This window comes from Battus philenor, unplaced genomic scaffold, assembly GCF_028537555.1.
Source record: "Battus philenor isolate CCGP_79_NKW_IND1 unplaced genomic scaffold, ilBatPhil1.0.hap1 SCAF_21, whole genome shotgun sequence".
Classification (NCBI taxonomy): domain Eukaryota; kingdom Metazoa; phylum Arthropoda; class Insecta; order Lepidoptera; family Papilionidae; genus Battus; species Battus philenor.
The window spans coordinates 11,262,768-11,283,041 of record NW_027181684.1 but is presented as its reverse complement, the minus strand read 5'-3'; the positions used below and the strand labels follow the sequence as shown (position 1 = coordinate 11,283,041).

Sequence of the window (20,274 nt, the reverse complement as noted above, 5' to 3'; positions counted from 1 at the left end):
GATATTTCACAATTATGTATTTTTGTACACTTGTGTCGATTATGAGATAATAAAAAAATGTTCTGATAATTTTCATTTAATTTTCAGATATTGGAAATACCCATATATCTGTATCGTTTTGATTAATAATTGAAACTTATAGGTTAGTCTTTGATGAACATTTCTTACTTCGCGGTAAATGTTTTTATATATTACAAGGCATCTAATAAAAAAATTAAAAATCTGAACCCATTCCGGGGATTTATATACGTGGTAATTTACCAAATTTTCACGGCGGTTGATTCTTAGACCTATCGGGTATAGACAGACAGACAGACGAATAAACACACATTCATTTTTATATATAGATAACTTCAAGGCTAAAGAATGTCAATTCCAACTAACACGCATCAAGGCATTCGTTCTTTGGGGGAGGATAAATACTCAACTTCCTGCTACGGCTATATACCTTCCCATATTACCTTCTGTTTCAACTAGGGTAACAGGACTTCAGTTAAGGTTTAAATTGCTTTTTTTATTGCTTTCGATAAAGAGCATGGCGTTTTTAGTCGTTAGTGTTACTCTATCCATTTTAATATTCCCAGGGTGGATTTTCAAAATGGCGCGTAAAAGCTGTTACGTCTTATGATTGTTGCAATATTATTAGTCATGGTGTATTTTGAATCAGAAAATAGTAAAATCAATATAGTGGTAACCGAGGAGTGGGCTGAGGAAAATAGGTCATAAGTGCCGGCATGTTGACAGCGGCCTAATAGAAAACAGCGTGTGTACACCGTGCGCATGCCTAAGGCGCGGTACAGCGGTTTTGGTAGCTTTTTAATTAAGATAACACAACACAGTAATTTTTTGAAAAACTGATAATCATAATCTTTACTTGCATCACTAGTTCGAGTACGTATCGCTGTAACGATGCTGTTTATTTTATCTAATAAATAAAACTATTAAAAAAGAACGTTTCGGTGATTTAAATATCCAATTTTATTCCAAGAAACAAGTAACATAAAACTGTCTCGTACTCTGGAGTCAGACCGTCCTGGTCTGTTCCCACGAAATAACAATGTGAAGCTATTTATGGTGCATACACGTGAGAAAGCCCAACATGTTATAGGCGTACGCTATACCGGTTTCACTGCTATATCGTTGAGCTGTATTGTGAATTAAAATTCAAAAAGATATTTAAAGTCTACTACCTAGCATAAACTTGTCATATCTATGCGTTTATATAACCGAATTCTGTTACTAGCTGAAAATCTTTACGACCACACCGTGCCATGAGCCGTATATCTCATATCTAACTAGATTGTTCTTTCACTAACCTTTATGACCATAGAACAGTTCATTTAGCGGTGGTGAAAGAAGACAACAATATACTTGGACTGGCAATACAAACTCTAATAATTAAAAAAAGAAACGATATTACGTTTCAATGTACGTTCATTTTTTTCGTATTACGTATTAATGCTATCGCAGGTAATGATATGACGGTTATCAATTGCCGCTAATTTACACACTTTTTTTGAATCAAATAAAACAAAACATTAATTTAAGAAAAAACTACACAAAGTTTAACCTGGAATGTCATCGCGCGCGCGATGGCTTTAAAAAGTAATTACCATTTTTAAATTTCAAAACAGAGTGCAGTGATTAAGAGAACTGAATTACTGTAGTAAGCACAGAAAATTGGTAGTAGGTAGGTAGTTTTGACTGTAAAACAAGCGATTTTCGAATTGGTCTTGTTTGAGTAAGCGGTGCCGTATCTCCGCAATCATTTAAATTTGTAGTTTTTACGTAAATTCGGGATATATTTTCTAAATATAATTCAGGGTTTTAGGTGCGAAAAGCTTTCACATCCATTTGTAATCTTATACAGTATAAGGTGATCACTCCGAACTATATTACATACATTTATTTTTTGTATCAGAATGTGACAAGTCGATAACTTCGTACGGTACAAAATCTGAAGGAACAGATAATAAACAATAATTAATTTCATGTTAAATAAACTAAATATTGAAAACGCTTATTCTTGTAATATTACCTTTAGTTATTTATTATTTCTGAAATTATTATTTTTTGGACAGCAAGTGTACAATACATTCACCCATTTAAAACTTTTACATCTATAACCAATCATCCATGATCGAAAATACAGATTATATCTTTTATTTGCGAATTTTAAAACTAATATATACAGTAATAAATTTACATCAATTAATAATGCCTGAGTTGTAGATGTGAAATTTATAGTTAATATCTTTAACCTTTGAAATATAAGACAGCTTTTTAATTTCCAAAGCGTATAGGTAGAGATCCCTTTTTAAAACGTGTGCATTTCTCAGCAGCATCTCTCTCAACAAACAGCAACTTTCTCTTTAAACGTCGATTATGGAAAAACGTGCATTTTTTAAGGTTGTGAAACGATGTACCGGTCTTAAAAGGTGTTACTATGTTACACGGAGTTTTAAAATTGTTTATAAAATACGCGACAGAAAAGGCAATATCGTTTCCTGGCTTGAAACGTTTTTCTCACAGCAATTAAGAACTGTTCGAGGTATTTTTTTACCTCTAATCCTTTCGACATATCTTATAAGGATATATTCCTTTTGTACGGATGGGTAAGTCCAGCGTAGAACGTCCGCCCACAAGGTGGACCGAAAGCCTTGTTAAGGTTGTTGGAAGAAAACGGATACAGGCCGCAGCCTACCTTTCACATTGGAAATTTACAAGGTGGCCCACATCCAGCTGTAGACATCCAATGTCTGAAATGATAATGACGTACGGTGGTATATAAAAAACTGTGCTAGCCAACCAGTAAGCTAAGCATGGCAAGAATCAGTACATATCGTATGATAGATAAAATAATTTATGGGGAGGCCTATATCCAGAAGTAGACATTGTTCGATACTATGAAACAGTTGCAGCTTAACAGCTTAATAGTTGAAAGTCGTGTCCTCGAAACCGGAATGCCGGAGCTGAAAATAAAATAAGTTTGCGAGACATGAACTTGACAAAACATAGGAGCAGCGTGTGTACTACTAGTTTATCCTGTAGTTCGTCGAGAGACAATTGCGGATCAATGATCTCAATTTAATCCAATATTGTACTCTCTTGACATTGATAATACTATTAAATTTACAACATTTTTAATTACCGATAACGAACTAAAAATTAAATGCAATCTCTTATTTTTATGTTGGATGTTTCTGTTTATTCTACAACCTGTAATTTTTTTAACCGACTCCTATTTAAACTGTGATTTTACGTGTTATTGCCTTTATGCTGTTTAATCTGTGACACCAAGTCACTAGTGTATCTGAAACAACGGTGACAGAAAAAAAAGAAATCGCAAATTTCGTCGCAGACATTAAAAATATGTACATTGTTAATTGCACTTTTATTTAAAAAAAAAAAAAAACTATCAGTTTCTGAACGCATCTTTAAACTTCTTTACATTTGTTTAAGCCTATGAATCTTATCTGCCACTTTTACTTATTTAAAAACGCTATTTGGAGTGCTATATTAATTAGCAACTGTAATATTAACAAGTCATTCTATTGTTCACAGTTCCATTTTACTATTTTAAATTCTTGACAGCAAACGCTTACGTGTTCTAAATAGAATTTATGCAATATACTAATTACAATTTACGCGGTAGCTCAGGCAGTTGAGATCTGGATTATACATCAAAAATATTGAGCCAGGATTAGTTTTATGGTGATAAAACAATATCCTGTCGAAAACCGCATTTGTTCTGAACACCTTAAGACAGATGGTCGCATAGATTTAATATATTACTAGCAAGCGCCTGTCAACCGTATTATAGCAATACTTAGTCATTACTGTTTTGCCGTGATAAAAAACCGGATTATATTTAAATTAATTTACACTTAGATTTTATACAGATTTTTTTCAAAATAAAATGTCGTCTGATTTCAACATGTCTTTTATGATGGGCATGTTTTAATGTAATACATCTACATACTACTACTATAAGCGTTTAGCGGATGGTTAAAAACAACCTTCCGTGCACGTATTAGCTCCTCAAAAATTAACCAAAATGCAAAGACGACGGTAGCATTACTTGCAGCGTCCGAATTCAAGTATTGGCCAGGAAGCGTTCTTAAGTTACAACGCTACAAATGTAAACATATTTGCATTTATAAGAGAACTAAATGTTGAAGAAAATAGAATGATAAATAAATACAGTGATATTTACAGATGGTCAACATATAAGACGGATCATCAGCCCTGCGATTTCAATAAAAAGTACTGTTAAGCAGAGTATATATCGTGGTATTATATTTATATCTACATAGGCGATTTCTACAGTATAGAAATTTGAGCTAATGGTAAATATTTACATAAAGTACCTTATTAAGAGAGACTTAAGTAATACAAGGATTTAAAACTCATATCAAGTGTTCAACTCTATATGTGCGTTTTTTACGTAATCATCTTATTTTCATTAGTTTTAATTTATCTATATTTAATACGGAAAGTTGATGCACAGTAAATAAATGATTAATTATATTATTATTAATACATGATTTTATTATGTAATTTAATATATTTAACATATTGAATAACTGTAACATATATAATAATGAAATAGCAGTTTGATAGACATCCAAAAATCAATGGTTTCAAATATAATAAACATCTTAATGGTACTAAAGTAAGAAGCGTTTTCATTATTCGGATTCTATATATTCAAAGTAATTGTTTACTATCTGTGCCTGCAGATGATACTGCCAGAAGTCATTTGCCTGTCGGACTCTTGTAGATAACATAAATTAATGTGTTATTTTTAGAGTTATCATTTTATTTATTATTTATACAATTAATTTAATATAAATAAATACGTTTATTGATCAAGAAATTTTGACCGATGTAGGTTAAAAGATACTAAAAATTTTGCAGTTCGTGAACTGTCAACCGCGCGAAGTTTAAACTGTCTAATGCAAAAAATTTCAATTGCCATTAAAGTTATAATAAAAGATTTTTTATCTATTAGGACATGCTACTTATTATTGGGAAACTTAAAGTTCTTAAAGATGAAATAAATAGGTACTTTTTGTCATGTTAGCATTACTAATGGAATTATGAGTTTATATTTATAGTTGAAAAATAACATTTCAACGTCTTTTCTAATGATTTTTACTGATTATTACTCCATATAATGATTTGTAAGGCATTTTTTATAACAGTACAATAAAGTTAGAATGTTATATTATACATTTATAAGTAATATTAGATGTTAAGAATTTAGAAATTATTAAAATTTAATTAGGAGGCAAACATACGGAAATAATAATGAGTGTTGAGTAACAGAAAAAGAAATAATGTATTTATTATAGTGGCGGAAGTATTTGTCTGTACACACAGCACCTCTATTCATAGTTTATTTTATTGTAACGGTGAATGGATTTCAGATGCGCTAAAAATCAGTATGTATATATACTTATGTGATAGACACATAAATAATTTTTTCTACAAAGTAGAACGTATCAAAACCTAATACAAAGTTTGAGAACCCTTTGTAAGTTGTCTCACTTCTAAATTAAAATTGTGCGGTAGATAGGAACACTACCTAGTTGTTGAGTATATAAAAACTATTGTTGAAATGAAATAAATAAAACGCAACGTTTCACAAAGTACTAGGCGAGCATAAGATCAGTGGACTGGTAAGGTCCAAGGTAATTGACAGCGGCCTCGTGGCGAACTGATAAAATAAACGTTACGCAATTGTTGTGATCGGCTGTGACTGCCAAACGCGCTAGCGATTTTATACGTTGCTGTTCAAATATTAAAATAAAATTATTGAATGTCAAACGAAAATACAACGGTTTTCAAGACTACGAGAGACTTGATCCATTTTCATATAATTATACTTCTTTCATTTGGTCTCCGTACTGTAGTTTATTGAATAAATGCAAGATAAATATTGTAAATTAACAATGACTGTTTACATTTGTTTAAAATGACACAACAGTTGTTAATTATAGCGTATTAAAAGTTCGATGAGAAAATTATAATGGCCCAGATTCAATTATCTTATTATAATTATAATGGGGACATCGTTCATGTTTATATCTCTGCAGTTGTGTGGGGGTAGTGGCGCTAGTCAGTGGTTTCTATCTTGAAAAGTAAATCAGTGTTAATATTTGCAATTTTTTCTTAAAACAGTGAGTATAAATAAAATATTACGAACGTGTGAGTTTATATATTGAAAATTATTATTTAGATCGGAAAGTAATGTCGTCTCTGCGCATGTCGATATTTCATTATCATTTGGTAGCTGATTACGTGCTTGGAAGACGTTGTATATATAAATATAAAGTTGATTAAAAATAAAAACTTGTTAAAAATGTACTCATATGAATTTAACTTAACAAAGCGACATTACTTTCTGGTTCCTTTAACATAAACGACTAGAAATTTGATTTTAATGTACTCGTTAAAATATGTATCTATATTTGTATGGCCTCCGTATTTTGCAATATTTGAAACAAAACTACGTATGTACGTATTATGTTTAAAATTAATGTAATGACGTAATACTTTATAATAGAAGGTAATATTTGCTGGAAGGCACTTTATTATTTAAAATGTGAATGAAAAAAGCCATATTTATTTATTAGTAGTAATATTCTAAATTTTTCATTTCAATCGGCTAGAAGCGGCCGGTGTCCAGTCTTTTAATGACCATAAGAAGGTCGACTGTCCGACTTGTTAGTGGATATCTTACGCTGGGCTTGCCAATCCGTGGTCTCCACCTCTTAAAGCCCAAGCGACCATCTGTTCCGAGCACTTTGTGGACTGCACACTGTCACTTTAATTTGCCAATTCGCTGGGCTTTTTCGGATGCCTTCGCAGTTTCCAATAAATATTTTTTAACTTTTTGATTGCATGTTTGTATATTTTTACTATAACTAGTGGTTCAAACATACCAGTAACAATAAAGCTGTAAAGGATGCAATTAAAAATATCAAGAATATATGTAAGATATTGTTGACAAAGGTCGTCTAGCTGCAAATAATTTATATTTAAAAACATTAACGTCTGTTTCAAAATGACTTTTGGTAACAATTAAATAACAATAAACTATTTGATATTTTAAAATAATTTTATGATTTTTATTTAAATTTGTTAGTCTTACATCATGTAATTTAGACATTAATAGATATTACACCAACAACATGCTTTACAATGATTCATATGTAATGTTTAGTTTATTTTCAAATATGTTTTCTTGCGTCTCTAGTAACTAAAGTAAATGATTTTTTTTAATTTAAATACATATTTTAAATAATTACGTATTTAAGGGTCAATAATGAATCAGTAATTTTTACATTATAAACATTTCGATTATGAAACTTGTAATTGTAAAAGAACGCGGATTGCATCATGACGTATTGAAGTCGACCGTCATCCTAGACACAGCTCACGGAGTCTGCCGATCGTGACTCTAGATTAGTAGAACAATTGCAGCACTGACAGTTGCCTGCGAGCCGTCGACTCCACAGACATGATTGTTCAATTTTTACATATAGTTGTGCTAGTGATAAAACCTGTTTATTTTTTAAAATAATATTTTTAAAATTTAGTAGTTAACCGTTTTTAGTGTCACACTACTGTTCCGGTTTTGTTTTTGGATCTTTTAGTTGAATATATTTCAGGCATGTAAGTGATCAATTTACACCTAATTTTTTTTATTCATTGTTTATTGCAATTTTAACTATTGTCATATAATAATAGTTGTCAATCTGTATCTGTTTTAATTTTTGTACTGACTCTTAAGCATTCTTACAATATATATAAATAATATTTTTTTTATTTTATAACCTGATGAATTTGCGATTGTTTGTTTTTTTTTTTAATTTAATACTGTTTAATAATAATAAACAAAAAGCACAATGGTCATATCAAATGAGGCAATATATACATACATATGTATATAATATGCATTTATTTATGTATACTTGAATTAAATATAGTATAATATATAATTATATACATATAATTCTAAATAAAATTATTAGATAAATTATCAATGTATTAGTAAATATTCCGAAACATTTTTTAAAAAATAGGTAGTGATTTAGCACGTCTTTTAGTTTGCGGTAACGTATTACATATTCCACAATCAAACGGCGTGTGTGGTAAAAGATTTGGCCATGAACGAAGGAGAGTACGCCGGCATTTTAATGTCAGATTCTCTGATGATCTCAAAGACCTCTCATGTGTATCGTTAAAAATTTGAAATCTTGATTTGAGATAAGAGGGAGTGAGTGGATTGAAAAGAATATCATATTGTAGATAAAGGATGTGAGCATTCCGGCGAAGCCTTACGGGTAACCAATTAAACTTACACGAAATTCGGAAACGTTGTCATATTTTCAGAGTCCAAATATAAATTGAATAAAGAAGTTTTGAAGGCTGACTGTGCAAGAGAAATCTAAGCTGTAGTAGGTAAAAAGTAGTTTAGACGTCGTAAAGACCGCGCGCAAATATTTTACTGCTTATTTTCCGAACCTGTGGACCCCACAAAATTATAGCAGTTTATAGAAATGAATTCCCATTTTTTAACTTGAGGGTTAATTACGAGTAATAGGTTATGCTCCATTCGCAAATGCTGTCCATTTCACAGTTTACGTCAGTAACAGCTTCCACCATCGTATCCAATGGTGCTTGGGAGTAAATTTAAAGCTCATCTCCATAAAGGTGGCAGACAGAACCAAATTGATGGGAAATTGTTTTAATAAATAGAGCAAAGAGAAGAGATAGAACGCCGCCCTGTGTGAGGCCATAGCTATAGCGCAATATGAGGAAAAATTGTCGATAACGTAAATTCGCTGTCGACTTCTAAACAAGTAACTGCGAAACCACCTGATTATCATTAAATATATGTTAAGAGAACTCAATATGCTGGGTAGTACATAAAACTTAACGGTGTTAAAGGCATTATTGGAATTGAGAAAAGCAAGAACTATTAACTTACCCTCTTCCATGCCTTGTCTTATGTCATCTGTAATATGAACTAGGGTAGTGGGAATGCTGTCACCGGGTCGAAAGCCAGATTGCGAGAAATTTACGGAGTTGGCTATAGACTCAACGTTCTGAAACCTTGAATAGAAATGGCAGGTTTGACATAGGCCGGAAATACAAAAACGTGTAGGGATTAAACTTTTCAGGAATGGGAGTCATTTGAGCATTTTTCAAAATTGTCGGAGATGTTTCGCTAGTGATAAAGATATTAAGGATATGGAAAATAATTGGCAGGTTCATGTCATGCGAAGGATCATGTTGCAACCCATATAGTCACTTCTAACAGCCCTTAATTAAATTGTTGTAATGTTTACCCTAACACCACAAGAAGCGAACCGTTTGAAAGTAAATAGCGAATTGTTGCGAGTCTTTTGGTTAGCCAGATGCTTAAGAGTATTTTCTATAGACGCATCACTAAGTTTGAATGCAGAAGAGAAGTGATTATTAAGACAGTTTTAGTCAGAAAAAGAGTTCTGTTTAGAGTTAACTACTTCTAATGACTTTAGAAACTTCCAGAATTTTCCAGACTGATTGGGTCTTAATTTTCAAGTGATTTTTGTATGTGGCGGCGTTGATATTCCTAATTGCAGTATACCTTTACCAATTAACATTATTTGGGTAGCCTTTCGTTGTAAACTTTGCAGCGGCTCATTAAAAGGAAATTAAGTGAAAACAGCTAAGGGTAAAACACACGGCAGACGTATTCGTGTTTGTAATCATGAGGATTAAACAAAAACACTTAAATAAATTTTAAAATCTATCAATGTTCGCAGAGCACTTTTTTGCATCTATCTACTTCACTACCTTCAATTCAGGGTATTAACTACTAGTAGTCCCTCGCTCGCTTCGCTAACTTACTGAACATCTCTTCAACCTACCTTATGAAATACATTTTATAAACTAGTTCTTAGCTGACTTTTACTTAATCAAAGAAATGTTTTTACAAAATATTTCGTCTCTTAATTATACTGTTTCAGAGATATCGTGATGAGTCAATACATGAATTAAGTTCTCGATAAAAATAGAAATAGATATATAGATCAACAGGCCGTTCAATTCTCATCTAAAATTTGGAAATACGATATCTCAAGCAGCATTAATTTTGCGTTCGTTTTGTGATCAGTACGACCTAGTTCACTAGTTACGGCTTCTCTTAAACTGTAACAGTAATACTTACCTATTGATGCGTGACGAGAAACATTGGCAACCCCAATCTAGTGAAATAAATTTTGTAACGACTCGAAAGATTGCCATTCCATAATCAGTCGGTCTCATAGAGAACGAGGGACGGATCATACATCATATAGGACGCCAACTTCCGATCATACTAGATAGAAGAGATCCTGTAGTTTCTTCTGCCTTTCTTCTCCCAGCGCTAACGCAACCAACTAAGCCAAAGTTCGGTCCTCTTGGGTATTGTCGATGGGAGACAAGCCGAGGTTCCTAAATGGCCCCTACGCTTAAGTCAAGACACTGCATGGGAATTCCGCCGAAGCCATCTAAGAGCTAAAAAGCCTCCCTATCTAATAGTATGTGGTGGCTCGAATCTAGTCTCCTTCGGTTACCCACGATCTTAAAACATGTATTAGGCTAGACGGCTTTGACCTCTAGGAAACTTGAAATATCGCTTTCAAGTCTAGGACTCACAAGACTTGTACAACCATGTATAATGCACATCTTTTACACTTGTACCAATTTTTTTATTGTTGATTACGTTCTATTCATTTTATTTTGTTTGTCTGTGTTTTTAGGTTTCGATATGAATAAGGTTTTAATTAAGTCTGTGGTATGTATGTAAAAAAACTAAAGTTATTTTCATCGTTTTCTTTTAAATTTTTCCATTTTTTTCTCGCTTCAAGAAGCTTCTTGTCGTAAATATGAAAAAAAATTGATCTGGTTATTCTCGAGTTTAGGCACAGCAACGCATTTAACTATTTCTTATTTATAAAGATAGACTAGCTGATCCCGCAAACGTTGTTTTGCAAAAAAAAATTGATATTTTAATATACAAATAAAAAATAAGGTTTGATCGCAGAGGGGTGAAAATTTATAGTTGTATGTATTCTTGTATGCTGTATCATAAAAAAAAATTCGTTAAAAAAATATTTTTTTTTAAATTGTGAACAACCTTTATCACTTAGGGGTATAGAAAATAGATAGTAGCCGATTCTCAGACCTACTGAATACGCATATTAAATTTGGTAAAAATCAGTCAAGCCGTTTCAGAGGAGTTCAAGTTCGAACACCGTGACACGAGAATTTTATATATTAGATAAGCAGAAATGATTTCTGTGAACAATTATTGAAAGCAAATTATTTAACAATCATTACAAAATTTCTGTCAACCAGTTTATACTTTGTACATATAAAAAAGTCTTGGTTACAAGCTTTTAAAATTGTACTCGTATTCTAGCTTTTGAAATTAACATTAACGTGTGATAAGGATGTATATTCAAGTAAAGATTTTTTGGACACGTTACTATGTGATATATTTGTATAAATAAATATTTCCGTATATTTATTATTGTCAGAGATCTTTTGATTCCAATAATAAACGAACACTTTAACACGTTGACTGCCAACTACAAGATAACTCGTCCTGTGTTCATTTGCCATTTTTTTGCAGCTACGATTATACCTGAAATATATCAGTGCTTATGTCTATATAAGGCTTCTGGGAAAAGAACAAAAAATCAATGCTGGCTTGCACGAACAGAAAATTATTTAAAAAACGAACAAAGAATATGATTATCAAAAATAGTTCAAAACTACAAAACACAATAATTTTTTTTATTAACACATTATGTTTTTTGATGATAAATATACACTAGAATTAGACTTTTTAATCATAAAATGATATAAAATCAAATTGTCATTTTAGATCAGATTTATAAAAATTACCGTGGCAGTCAACGTGTTAAATATAGATAAATTAGTATAATATAAAATAATCATCAATAAAATATCTGATGATAAAATATATTATGAAAATCATTAACTTTATATTAAAGACATTTATTACTATCCAATAAGATCTAATGTCCCCTAAACTTAAATGTTAATTAAATCTAATGGGTCTGGCATTAACTTCGCCTAAAAGATGGAATGTTTAATTAATTTAAATTTGATAAAATATTAAATATCTTCTCAATGTCATTATGAATGAATAATTAAAAATACAAACTGGTACATAAGAACATTATTTATTTATTCACGCAAAAACATAAGTTATGGGTTATATAAATCTATTAGTAAACTATGTTTATTTTTTTACTTAAAGGTATCAAAAAAGGATTGATAGTTTGAATTCGATTTCTTTCTTTGTACTTTTTTATTTGCTTGTATAATCTGTGGGTATTTTGTACAATGTGCAGTAAAAAGTAAATTCGTATATAGAATGGCGAAAATTACCACGCCCATTATAGTGAGACATGTGACATTTATATATAGGTATATAAACCGTATGATATTTTCCCGTCGGAAATTTCTTCGAGAAAATAACCGATGTGACATTTTTAGCGAAGACAATGGGTCGAATTGCCTTATTTAAGAAAATGTTTGTTGTAAAAAATTTATGAATTCAGGTCGTTTTTTTGAATTTACCATTTTATAATACCATTATTTAACAATCTACGAAGTTCATACGTTGCATCGTAGAAAAAAACAAATCATTATTTTCAAGCGATGCCAAACATAACGTTTTACGTATGATATTACTGCAAATTATTTAAGTGTGTGTAGAATCCGATTTAAACTAAACAAAGGAATGGAGCGCGTATGTTCTGACAATAGAGCTACCAATTGTTTACAGCTGCTAATGGAGGGGTGTCGTTAACCTTGAAAAGCGACGCATCTGCGAAACAATGGAATTTTGTTCCAGTTGTTGCATATACGGATTAGACGCATCTTTATGTGAATTTATCACTCATTTAGTGGCGCATAATTCGATATTTAATTCAAGATTTTTATCAATTGAATTTCAAATATTTATCAATCAATGTGATCAATTTATTATACAAATTAAGCAACAGCTAAGAAAATAGAGCTGGAATATTAATAATAACTAAAATAAAGACAACCAAAAAACATTTAGATAACTACTATATTTTAAAGATTTAGTCTTTTATACTAGTTTGCGATATTAGTTACCCTGGTCTTTGGTGCATCATTTCAGGGTTCTTGCTCTATGTAATTCTCATGTAGTTCATCCACGGGCGTTCCGAAGTCCTATTTAATTAAGCGATTTCTAGAAATCTTCCCGGATATAAGACAATCTCGCTCTCTGGTAGTATAACGTATAGTAACCGGCGATTAATATTGCATATCGGCCTTTGGAATGGGACTATCGGCTAATTTCGGCTTTGTAGAGCATTGTCTCTGTCCGACACTACCTATGTGACGTTTTGTCAGTCGTGCGACAGAGATAACGCTTGTCTCTTTCCTAAGGTCGATGTTTAATATTTATCGCCGGGTACTGTACGTTAGATTTTGCTATTTGCCGTCGTTTTCTTAAAGGTGACTGCCCCTGCAAGTCAAATATTAAGCCTTTCCTAATTTTTCTTTGTATGTTTTTCACATTTGACGATTTTTTACAACAAAAATTTGTCTCAACAAAAATATGTATTAAACAATGTATAATTTTTGCGATTCGTGAACATACTTATTGCGGGCAATACGTATCGTGGCGTGTAGGTCAAGAACTTGATCGCATTTTGCGCCCTTCACTCTATCATTAAAGGATACCTTAAGAACTGGTTTCGATATAAAGCTAAAATCTTATTTGCACATATACTCATTCGAAGATTACAACATACCATCAATTTATAATTTTTAACACGTTCAAATAAAAGGCAAGTAAACGTGTGGTGATTTTTTAATATTGTTTTGTTTATCGACTTATGGTTAAGGAACAATGCTTTGTTTATAGTTTGTTTACTGTGGTGACATTAACTGTAATTTACAATATAATAAACATCCAAAAACAACTTTCTTCACAGAATCTCAAGTACCAGAAGAGCAGCATGTACGAATGTTTCTTAGAGATAGCGTTCGAAGCGGAATTGAACACAAAGGACGACCCCGAATGCCTCGCCATAGCGCTCGAACAATGTAACGAGAATCCATCTACTAGGAACGCAGCCATCAGAGAGTTAAGAGAACTTATATATGGTAAGTATTATAAATTTATGTTATCCTTATTATCTAGTACAGAAGCGTGCAAATTTAAATTTCGCAAATATCGTTGCGTAAAAAAATAATTTTGGACGACGACAACAATGCGTATTTTCTATTGAAAATATACATATTTTTTTTTGTTTATTGTCAAAGGCACTGAAGATTCGTTTTGTTTGATTTCTGTTCGTTTAAATAAAAACAGTGTGTTATTTTGTACATGATTTCATAACATAACTTTTAATAATAAACATTCTTAATAAGATAATGTTTGTTTGCGTTTTTTCCTGTACAATTAAATCTAAATAAAAACCCAGCTTCTTAGGATTAAATTACTAAGTTTATTTGTCGATGTCTTGTTTGCAAACAGGTTTTCGATTACCTTCAGAATATTAGTATCAATACTTAATTGAGCAATTGAACAAAAACCCGACCAAATTGTTAATCGTTTGACGCCTTTTTAAACTGTTAGTCAATAGAGGTCGACAACACTTGCAGTTGCATATGCATTACTCAATAAAAACTTTCAAAAATATCGCTTTCGTTGCATATTGCTCGTTTAATATTATTTTTGTGAATTTTACAATGTAAAATGGTCTTAATTTTTATTCATCTATAACAAAAAATGTAATAATACTTTGTCTCCTGTATAAAAATAGTGTAAGTACTTTCTTATATGTGTGTTCATCATTTTCATTTATTATGAGTGTATGAATGTAATTATTATGTTTAGTATATTGGCAGTAGAATGTATTTGCTTTTTAGACGTCCACAAATATGGCAAAGAGATATTAAATATTAAATGCTTCAAATTTTGCTGTGGATCAAAAATCTATTTGGTCTTGCAGACAAAATATAATATCTCTATCCATCTAGAGATAACACGATTACAAAACATAAAGGCTATAAAAGTAGCGACATCTAGGGGGTGATAATAAAATCGCTTAGACTATATATTACTTTTAAAGATTTAATTTTCCAACAGAGCGCGCTGAATGCGAGCCGCATCGAACAGACGACGCCTTTCTGTTAAGATTCCTCCGGGCGCGGAATTTCATTATACCGAGAGCTCATAAATTGGTAACTATCAATATTGTTGTTCCCTTCCAAGTAAATTTTTAATAAGTCAAAACATATATATTGATTTTATAGGAAACCAAACTGACGTTTTTTTTGCTGTTCTTAGATCGCATACGTGGCCGCTCATTGCTATGGTTCTTTTCATCATAACAAATTTATATGGTAGTCGTTCTAGAAGTTTCGAAATGGGCAACATTTATAACTAAATGTGCCCCGTTACTTGGTTAAATATTTCTTTTATCATAATGATAAGTTGCAGATTGGCTTACGATAGAGATCACTTGTGCCCACATAGATAGCCAAGGACATTCGTTTATTCTTAATGCTCTAAGAAGTAGGGACGTGGTATTTTCAACATAATAGACCTGATTTATCATTATTTTCAACGTATCGGATAAGGAATTTCACATTTGTCGCCATTAGATGGCACTAGTATCTATAGAGAAAAGCACATTTATCAATTTTATGCCCTGCGAACGTATTTTAAAATTTTTGTTTGAAATATAAAAGTGAGTATGTTATATTTTTTACTTATAACGTTTGAATGTTCCTATGACTACTATCTCTGATGATGTTATCGCTTTTAGCCTGGAAGGCTTTTACAGATTCATAAGTGTTAAAACGGAAAAGCAGGGGCCGTTAATTTATAAATGTTCACATGATGCGCATTGTTTCGTGATGAAGTTTGTGCTTTTAGCTCTTAAGGTTTTACAGCTTCTCCTGAACTGAGTTCACGGAACAGAAGCGATAGTGAATTCAAGTTCACATGACCAGAAATTCGTACTTCATCGCCTATGTCTGGTAGTACAACCATAGCGTAATGTAACTTCGGCAGAGCGGCAACTAGGTTAACATTTCAAACAACACCTTTACAAAGTATCTTTATAATATTAATAGATTAAAACTTTGTTTAATTTAGTTTAAATACATTTTCATGTGATTACAGTTGGTGCGTTACTGCAACTTCCGATCCCAATATCCTCACCTCTATCACGGCGTAGACCTATGGGGTTTAACCAAGGTGAAGGATGCTTATGAGGGCACCATGTTGGATCGACCTGACGTCGGTCGATTGTCAATTTTTCGATTTGGTTAGTATAATCAAAAACCATTCATGCTATTAAGTTAAGCCATTTATTTTCCAATTCTCTCCTTATACATTATAAATTATTTTGTAAATTAATATCTGTTTCTCACTAGTGTTATTGACTTTATTTTATTTGATTTTAGTGATTTGTTTCTCTCTTGCTGTTTTTTCTCGCCTGCTTTTTTCTGTGAACTCAGTACCGATGTAGCTTTAAAAGCCTTAGAGCTAACAGCATTAAAATCTTCAGAAACAATACAATAAGCCTCAACCGGCTAGCAGCATAATTTCTAGTACATCAAATACAAATACAATTTTATCGTTACTCTGGTTTCCCCTCAAAACGTATCAATCTTTCGCCTTTTGGAGAGAGGGAAACACTCAAATGAATCTTACTCTATTTTTGTACAACCTAAGTTTGTAGGGCAAAAATTTAAGGAATTAAATAGCTGTAAATATAACGACCTTAGTGCGCCCTCTTTTGACAGCATATTAGTAACTTTAGAGTAAAATGTTTAAAACTTTAATTTTTTTAAAAAAAATGTGAAATTAGTTATTATAGATACTGATATATAATGGAAAATATGTCTCTTATAATAAACTGTTTACAATAATAACAGTTATAGCCCGTATTCTCAGTTGTTATTATCAATTAATGTTATAAATTTTTTTATACTTTGAAATAGCTGTCTGCATTGTTAGATTTGTAAAAAAATATTCTTATACAAATTTGTAAAGAAGGTCCATATGTTTTTTTTTGGAAAAAAAAATATATTAAAAGTCTTTACGTGGTTTTAGGAACATGGGACCCGAACGAATTCCCCGTGGAAGACCTTATACGCGCTGGAATGGCCATGACTGAGATTGGTATACGTCAGCCAAAGCTACAGGTGTTAGGCGGAACAGTGCTCGTGGACCTGGAAGGTTTATCGCTGCGGCACGTGGCTTGTTTAACCCCGACAATTGCCTACCAGATTGTCTGTTTAATGGGTGTAAGTGTATTTTATGTAAGAGATTGTTAGTACTTTCAAGCTTAATACTATTAATTAGCTTTTTGGTAAAGAGCGTGCCTTTGATATATTCTGTATACAGATTCATTTAAATACAGAGCAGTGGAAAATGATACTCATTGAAAAATATTTTAAGTTATTCAGTCAAATATCTTAAAAAGATAGAATAAATAATAAGTAGTAACAATATAAAAATAATCACAATCATGTTTAGATTTTATTTTAACTAGATTACACTTTGATTATGGAGTTAGGTAAACAAAAACCAACCTATGCTGACAATGGTCGGAGAAACGGGAGTTGTGAATAAGTAAGCATATTTAAAAGACTTGCGACTTTCTTTAAAAGGTTTAATTGCAATGTTCCTATGTGTAAGATATGCACCATATGCGGTCTAAATAATAATAAAATAGAACTAGAGTTAGTATTGTTAGGTCTAATTAAGTTTATGGACCGGTTGATTCTGGTCTGCGGGTGAATATTCGTTTGGTTTTTGTGATGAACATAACAGAATTTCTCAAATTTGGCGAAATCATTCTTCTGTGTATTATATTCTGTAAAATGGTCTCCGTTGCTCTACTAGCATTGACAGATTCCGGTAGTTTAAGATGCCGGGGCATAGATGGCGCTTATCCTGAGTTTTTATGAGCAAAGCTTCGGGGCTCTCTCCTACGTCGCTTAGGTGTACGAATCTATACTATGTTTACATGTTCTACACCTAGATGTCGCTCTACGTAAGTTACATCGCGCTATGGTTGTGTTATCTTACACAGCATATAGGTTCAGCCATTCTATGTCTCGTTACTCTGGTTTCCCTTCAAAACGTATAAATCTTTCGCCTTTTACTAAAGATTTCCGTGGAGGGGAACACTCAAATGAGTCTTACTCTATTTTTGTAGTCCCTACGTTCGTAGGGCATATATGGAAATTAATATATATGCTTATCTCTAATAAGCGCATTCTTTTGGCAGCGAGTCTATAAATATAATTAGCACTTATAATGGTTATGCATTAAAAATTAAGTATTGTCCTTTTTTCACACTTCTAGAGCAGGGCTTCTTTAACTTTTTTCATTAATGACTCCATTAATATTTACTAGTTTTTTGGCGGACCCCATATTTATATAAAAGAAAGATAAATTAATATTTTTTGATGATTTGTTTATTAGAAAAAAATATAAATATTCATTTGAAAATATATAGTTTTAGAATTAGTTGTGAAACATAAAAAAAAATGTTGTATAAAAATTTACTTTAGTAAAATTTGCTATTAGCTAATAGTTATAAAAATAAAATGCACTTAAAAATTAAGATCTCGTTACTTCAACTTCAACTACTATTTCAAACTGTAGCTCTAAACTTGCACATTGAACTAATTTTTTATTTCAAAAGTTTAGTATTTTATGAGCGTGTTGCAAAATTATTTACTTTTAATAATTGTCTAGTGCTATCAAATGTTTTGATACAGACTACTAAGAACCATTTAAGGCATGTAATAATTTAGAAACTATTCGTTTTGACTATTAAAAAGCTGATGATGCCGGTCAACCTAGTGGCCTAACCGCACCAGCTCACGGGAAGTCTCTGGATGCGAGCATCACAAGACCGGTGATCATGGCGATATTTGAAGACTAGCAGTCTTCAAATATCGCCATGTTTTGCAGTGATCGTCTATAAGCTGACATGATGGTGATTGAAGTGCTGGCAACGTCATTTATTAACATGTTTTTTACAGGTTGCAACACCGACTCGTTTAAATTCCTGCCACATAATCAACTATAACTGGTTGCTCAACTCCTTCTTCTATATCTTCAAACGCTTCATACCCCAGCAGACGTGGAGCCGTATTTTCTTCCACGGCCACGACCTGGAGTCCCTGCATCGGCACATTGACCCCGCCTGCTTGCCCGCCAGGTACGGGGGAACCTGCCGCAACCACGTTTCCACAGGGAAATGGTTTCAAAAGATCAAGAAATACAGAGACTCTCAATTTGATAAAGAAATGAAGGCTTTAGGTTATCTTGTGAAAGAATAAGAAATTGTACTCATATTAATAAAACTGAATTAAATATCGACCAACTGTAGTAGGTTTTTAGTACTTTTTGCTGTACTCGAAACATTTTTGGAGCAGGCTAGAAATATATTTATGAAATAGGTTTTAAAAGCACAAAATGTACAGTTTAAAAAGGAAGTAATTTAAAAAATTCCATGTTAAAAAATCTCAATTACAAGTTAGACTCTTTTGATTAAGTTTTGCTTTGTCCAATTTTCATACTGGATTGATTTTGGTTTGTTTTTATTTGGACTGTTAACTTTAAGATAACCACTAGCACATTATTGTATTTCAGTTAAACTATAGTTAATAAACATTTTGTGCAAACAGGATCAATTTGATCTTTAATTATATGGTTTGGAAGAAATCATTGAAAATAACTCCACCCTTTGTACTTCAATTTTTGTCTATTTTATCAGATTTATTTTTATGTGTTATTAATGCATAATAAAGAGTAAATAGATAAATATATACGCAAGGCTGCTTGAAAATAAAACAATTAATTCTTGTAATGTTATTATGTAATGGTATGACAACTCAAACATTTACTATCCATTAATGTTCAAAGAAGTACTGGTCCGAAGCTGCAGCTATCAGCTGAAAGAAAAAATCGGCAAATGAGTTTTTGTATATACTTAACATTTTTCTTTTTTGTACTATTTTTTTTCTAAATAAGTTAAAACAAAAAGTTTTTATAGATCTGATTTTTCATATTTTTATAATTAACCGAAAAGAACAAACAGTTTCAATTCATGTAATTTTTTTAGTCCGCTGTATACCTCTTCGTTCGTTATGATGTCCTAGTATTTTGTTAGTTGAGCAGTAGTC

At 31.8% G+C, this 20,274-nt stretch overlaps 1 protein-coding gene and 1 non-coding gene across 2 annotated transcripts; both read left to right on the top strand.

Annotated features, from left to right (window-relative positions):
- The first annotated feature begins 6,105 nt into the window (after positions 1-6,105).
- LOC137923343 (clavesin-1-like) lies at positions 6,106-19,564 on the top strand. The gene is made up of 6 exons (XM_068766569.1): positions 6,106-6,185; positions 14,046-14,217; positions 15,206-15,300; positions 16,247-16,391; positions 17,183-17,376; positions 19,129-19,564. Exons 2-6 carry the CDS (start codon positions 14,070-14,072, stop codon positions 19,426-19,428), a joined length of 882 nt encoding a protein of 293 aa, XP_068622670.1. The 5' UTR covers positions 6,106-6,185; positions 14,046-14,069; the 3' UTR covers positions 19,429-19,564.
- On the top strand, positions 18,196-18,311 carry LOC137923527 (U5 spliceosomal RNA). Its single transcript, XR_011107560.1, has one exon. It is a non-coding gene; the product is annotated as a U5 spliceosomal RNA (small nuclear RNA).
- Positions 19,565-20,274: the final 710 nt, after the last annotated feature.